This window comes from Sinocyclocheilus anshuiensis, unplaced genomic scaffold, assembly GCF_001515605.1.
Source record: "Sinocyclocheilus anshuiensis isolate Anshui unplaced genomic scaffold, SAMN03320099.WGS_v1.1 scaffold195, whole genome shotgun sequence".
NCBI classification, from domain to species: Eukaryota; Metazoa; Chordata; class Actinopteri; order Cypriniformes; family Cyprinidae; genus Sinocyclocheilus; species Sinocyclocheilus anshuiensis.
The window spans coordinates 2,359,436-2,364,914 of NW_015548236.1; the positions used below are offsets into that span (position 1 = coordinate 2,359,436).

The 5,479-nt window shown below is 34.1% G+C and overlaps 1 protein-coding gene across 1 annotated transcript; it reads right to left on the reverse strand.

The window, feature by feature from the left end:
- Positions 1 to 969: 969 nt before the first annotated feature.
- Positions 970 to 2,785, reverse strand: LOC107654688 (location of vulva defective 1-like). Its single transcript, XM_016441874.1, has 2 exons — positions 2,656 to 2,785; positions 970 to 1,512 (listed from the first exon to the last, which is right to left on the reverse strand). The coding sequence occupies exons 1-2, from the start codon at positions 2,710 to 2,712 to the stop codon at positions 1,030 to 1,032; spliced, it is 540 nt and encodes a 179-aa protein (XP_016297360.1). The 5' UTR covers positions 2,713 to 2,785; the 3' UTR covers positions 970 to 1,029.
- Positions 2,786 to 5,479: the final 2,694 nt, after the last annotated feature.

The following is a 5,479-nucleotide window of genomic DNA, read 5'->3' on the forward strand; positions in this document are numbered from 1 at the left end:
TATATATAATTGTTTTTGATCGTCATATTTTTGTGAGCAGAAAAATACATATGCACCTCCTCTTCAGTATCAGACTAGTAAACTTACTGACCCAGAAACATTAAGTCAACTAGATTATTTGACATTCTGATCTTGTAGATCAGGGGTGTCAAACTCAGTTCCTGGAGGGCCATAGCCCTGCAGAGTTTAATTCCAACTCTGCTCCAACACACAAAACATAGTTTTCAAATAAGCCTTAAGGACTTGATTAGCTGGATCAGGTGTGTTTAATTAGGGTTGCATGTAAACTCTGCAGGGTTCCGGCCCTCCAGGAACTGAGTTTGACACCCCTGTTGTAGATTGTAGCTTTTGTTTGATTCTTAGCCAAAGGTTTAAATAAAATTTTCCCACGATGTTATGAGATCATAAACTGAGTAAAAGGAAATGACTGACTTTGCTTAACCTATTTTAGTCCAGAAAAAGCTCACTTACTAAACCGTAAATACATTAACCGTCACATTACAATGAAAATGTGCACTAGTCTTAACTATGAAAAACACATACAATCTACAGATACAATTTTTTTCTTTATTACAGCCATTATTTTAAACTATACATTTTTCATTTCAAATCTTAGTTGCATTTTTAAGGAAGTCTACATCTGTGATGCATCAAGCACTTGAATGAAGCCATCTAATGAAGCCACTTTATATGTACATTATTTCATGGACACTGTCTTGTTGGCTGCACTTCTTGCTCCAACTCATTCATTGAAAAAAAAATGTAATTAACAAACAAATTTCATAAATTCATGCATAGAGATAGTTTATATTTTATCAAAGCTAATTTCTAATTTCAAGCATTTAAGCATGAGCAGTTAAGTTTGTGTAATTATAACAAACATTCAATAGTCATTTATATACTCGTTATATATATATATATATATATATATATATAGTCTATACTTTACCTTCATATATTATTTATGTACTACAGTTCTTTGTAAAACAGTCAGGCTTAGCTTTAGCCCAGGGCTGAATCAGGTAATGCTCAGTTCAACATCATGTACAGCAGGATGGATAGAGTATAGCTGATGACGGTAACTGTCAGTGAGTCGCTGGACGATGTAGTCGTCCAAATTGAGGTCTGTCCTTCTGTTGTCACGGTGGCATTCGCTGCCATCGAGGTATTTGTCATTGTGGTCATATCAGTCATGTTGCTTGAAAATTCGGTCGTTTGAATCATGGTGGGCTCTGAAGATGGAGACATTGTGGTAGGCTGATCTGATGAAGTTGTCACACTTTCCTGCAAAGTTGTCAGAGTGGGTTGAGTTGTATCTGAAGTATTTATTCTGGTTATTATGGGTGAAGTAGTATAAATTGTTGGAACAGTGGGTTGAGCTGTAGTTGTAGAATCTACAGTGGTTGGATCTGTGCTTGTAACTAAAGTTGCATCAATTGTTGACAGAAAAGTTGAAGCTGTATTTGAAGTATCATCAGTTGTTGCCACACCGGTCGTCACTGTCGCATTAGTCTAGGGAACAATTGAAAAGCTTATTAACTAATGCCAATTTTAGATGTTAAAAATAAACCACAATACAGTGTTTGTTCCTCAGATTTCATTGCTGTGAAACTTCCCCTTCCCTATTACTGTTACATTTACATTTACATTTAGTCATTTTGCCGACGCTTTTATCCAAAGCGACTTACAATTGGGGAATACATAAAGCGATTCTTCTTAAAGAGGCAAACAGACACAGGAAGTGCTTGAAATGCCAAGTTTTAGGCATTGTTCAAATAAGTACAAGCTAGAAAAGGGAAGGAATAAATAAAGTATAAAAAAAAATTTTTTTTTTTTAGATGAAGTCAAGTAGCGTTTAAAGAGATGAGTTTTCAGCTGTCGCTTGAAAATTGTCAGGGATTCAGCATTCCGGATAGGGGTGGGAAGATCATTCCACCAGCCAGGAACGGTGAACGAGAATGTTCTGGAAAGTGATTTTGAGCCTCTCTGTGATGGTACCACGAGGCGTTCTCAATATTGTAGTATAATTATTGTAAATATAAAGTGAGAAATAATTTCCTTAATATTTTTCCAGTCATCCAGTAAAAACATCTGAATATCTTTAAAACATGATACATTCACTTGAGAAGCAGAAAATAAGTCTATTTTTCTCTGTCCATTGACTCAATCCATTGTTTAAAGCATAAATTTCACTGTTTTGTTAGGGTTTTTTTGTGCTTAAAACAAGAAATAAAAATAAAATAAATAAAAATAATAGATAGATTTTCTGATAACAATTCTTATTTAAACAATTTAGCATGTCAAATATTTTTGTTTTCTTTTTGTATGATTTGTAGACATTTTTTACTTGGAAAAACAGAAAAACTACAGATTTTCTTTTTTTTTAATTTTCTTAACATTTTTCAGATTTTTCTTAGTCCACTGACAAAGAGTTTTTTCCCCCTTGTTTTAAGCATAAATGTCACTACATTTTGTTAGATTTCTGGTTAAAACAAGAAATAAAAAATAATTCAAGATAAATCCTCTAAAAGCAGGTCTTATTAAATCCTTCCAAGGTTTGGACATTTATTATTATATTATATTATATTAAGATGACAACATTATGGAGTGTGAATATAAAATACACAAGTTATTGATGGATGTATGTGTATTTACCTGAGCCTGGGAGACCAGCAGAGCCAACATCCAGAATCGTGTGATCAGGCACTTCATGATGGAGAGAAAACGGTAAAAGATGCCACAGAGAATGAGATTTGCTTCGAATACAATGTCAAACTGCGACCAATCCAACAGGTGCTCACAGTGTGGCCCGTGGCCCTCCTCCGCTCTTATATAGGGCTCATCTATGAGCTGTCAGACACAGGTGTGGATTAGATTAGTGAAAACAGCCACTCCCTGGTCCAGGATGAAGGTGGCATTTGTTCTGGGTTGCGTGCCCAGCTTCTATTGATTTTATGATGTTACTGTTTTATGGATTTTTACTGGTTAACCTTTTTCCTGTAAACAGAAACCAAACGATTGTCCTCTTTGCCTCTCACATTGTGTGGTAATATATGTCATCTTTTTATTTAGATTCAATGTGTTAACAGATCATTGAAATGCGAATGTATTGATGTTATAGTTATACAGTATAGTTTCCCAATTTTCTCATTATTTAACCATTTGATGATGAGGGTTTTTTGTCCTCTCAATGTTCCAGTTATACTGTAACAAACTGTTATGAGCAGCTGCTGAACTTTAAGGGTCTAGTCATATATCTTTTTGCTTGCTTGTTCCTCTGGATCATGTGACCATGAGGAAAAACATGTAAAAATTATTCCAATAATGCTCTCAATAAAGATATACTTACAGTATCATTTAAACTCACAACTCAAGTGGAACTTGTATAAGCTTTATTAGCCTTACATGCTGTTCATTGGTTTTAGAGTAGCTTCTGTTTTTTTCTTCCTGATTTTTTTTTCTCATCAAAACTTTGTTTCCTCTATTGCCAATGTAGGTCGCATTGATTTGAAGAGTGATTTATTTAATAATACTAATAATAAAAGATAATGTGTATGGATGCTCCTCAACAGGCCTCTGTACTCTTGACACATTTGTGGTTTTGAAGGGCTGTTGAATTCAGGGTGCAGAAATGTATATATTTGATTTATAATGTTATAATGTTTAATGTTTTATTTCATCAAACAGAACAAAACGCCATATTAGGTTTTTGTCAGTAATAGTGGTGGAAAGAGTACTAAAAAATTATACTTAAGTAAAAGTATTGCTACTTAAGAAATAATTTAGTTGAGTACAAGTAAAAGTAGGCTACTGAAAAATAATATAACTTAAGTAAGATTAAAAAAGTAGTTTGCTGAAAAACTACTCAAGTTACTGCGTTACAAAGTACTTTAGTATTATGTTTCTATTTTTGCCCAAAATGAAGCGACGTGAGCATTATGGGGTATATCACAAGTGAGACTCATAGAAGTATTAAACTTATGACGTTCCAGGAAATCCCTTATATGGACAAATGCATCAGATATCACTACAGCTGAGTAACATGCAGATAGAGACGTTTTGACTGATGAAACATGAAGACAATAAACACACGATTGTTGCGATATATCTGTGTTTATCTGTGTTCTTTAAGCCATTTTGGGTATTTTCATAAGAATTATGTATATTTATAATTCAACGCTAATCGACATAGCCTGAATCACAGTATAGAATTTTAGTTAAAAAACTTTTAAAAAAATATATATTTTCCATCTCATTCTGAGATAAGAAGCAACATGGAACCACAGATGCAAGTTATTTCAAACACATCTGATGTTATATAGTGATTTTGGAGCAAATATTCATTTCATAAATTGTCATGTTTGGTGCTGTGCTAAGCAAACACACTAGCTATCCCTGTAGCCAGAAGCAATTGTTTTATAACTAATTTTGAAAAGTAAGTCCACGTAAAATTAGGTGAATTTTTTAAGAAGGTCAAAGAAAGGGTAAGTGAGAGGTTTGATCAATGAAATGAGGGATTAAAACAGTGTGAATAGATAGCTGCCAGTAAAAAAAAATAATAATGATGCACAAAATACTGTGGGGTATGGGTAAGGTTGGGCATCGTTTGAATTTTAATGATTCTGATTCCGATTCTGCCTATCGATTCCGATTCTCATCGATTTCTAATTTCGAATGCTCTTTTTTCGCTCTACCGAAAATGTGCCTGAAGTCCACCATTGCTATTGTGACAAACTACACTTTTATGTGCATCTGTGCAAACTACACTTTTACGATTGTGTGCATGCATTTTAGACACTTATATTGTAGGTAAAAAAGTAGCTTGCTGAAAAACTTCTCAAGTTACTGCGTTACAAAGTACTTCAGTATTAATTTTCTATTTTTACCCAAAATGAGACGATGTGAACATTATGCAGGGTTAACCCTAACACTCATGTACTGTGATGTCTGTTTCACAAGTGAGACCCAGGAAATCCCTTATATGGACAAATGCATCAGATATCACTACAGCTGCATAACATGCAGATAGAGATGCTTTGACTGATGAAACGTGGAAGACAATAAACATGCTAATTGACATAGCTTGTATCACAGTATAGAATTTTATAAAACAATATTTTCTGTCTCAATGTGATAAGCAACATTGAACAGAAGCTAACTGTTTCAAACACGACTGAATTTATATAGTGATTTTGGAGCAAAACATGGTATTAGTCTCTATGTTAAGAAAACATACTATCCCTGTTGCCAGGAGCAACTGTTTTATAACTAATTTTGAAAAGTACATTCACGTATAAGATTATGTGGTTGTTTTTAAGAAGGGCAAAAGCAAAGAAGGGTAAGTGAGGGTTTAAAAGAAAAGTGTGAAACAGTGTGAATTGACACATTGAGTTTTGGACTTTATGTGCGACTGAGCACCCTCCGGCTTCGAGTATGAATGAAACATGCACTGCATGAGAGTGTTCAGCGCTCAGTAATG

Excerpts from the sequence above, each read along its gene's own strand:
- LOC107654688 (XM_016441874.1), bottom strand. The coding sequence starts at position 2,712 with ATGAAGTGCCTGATCACACGATTCTGGATGTTGGCTCTGCTGGTCTCC. Across the intron at positions 1,513-2,655 it reads TGCTGGTCTCCCAGGCTCAG|ACTAATGCGACAGTGACGAC; the intron begins GTAAATACACAT and ends ATTGTTCCCTAG.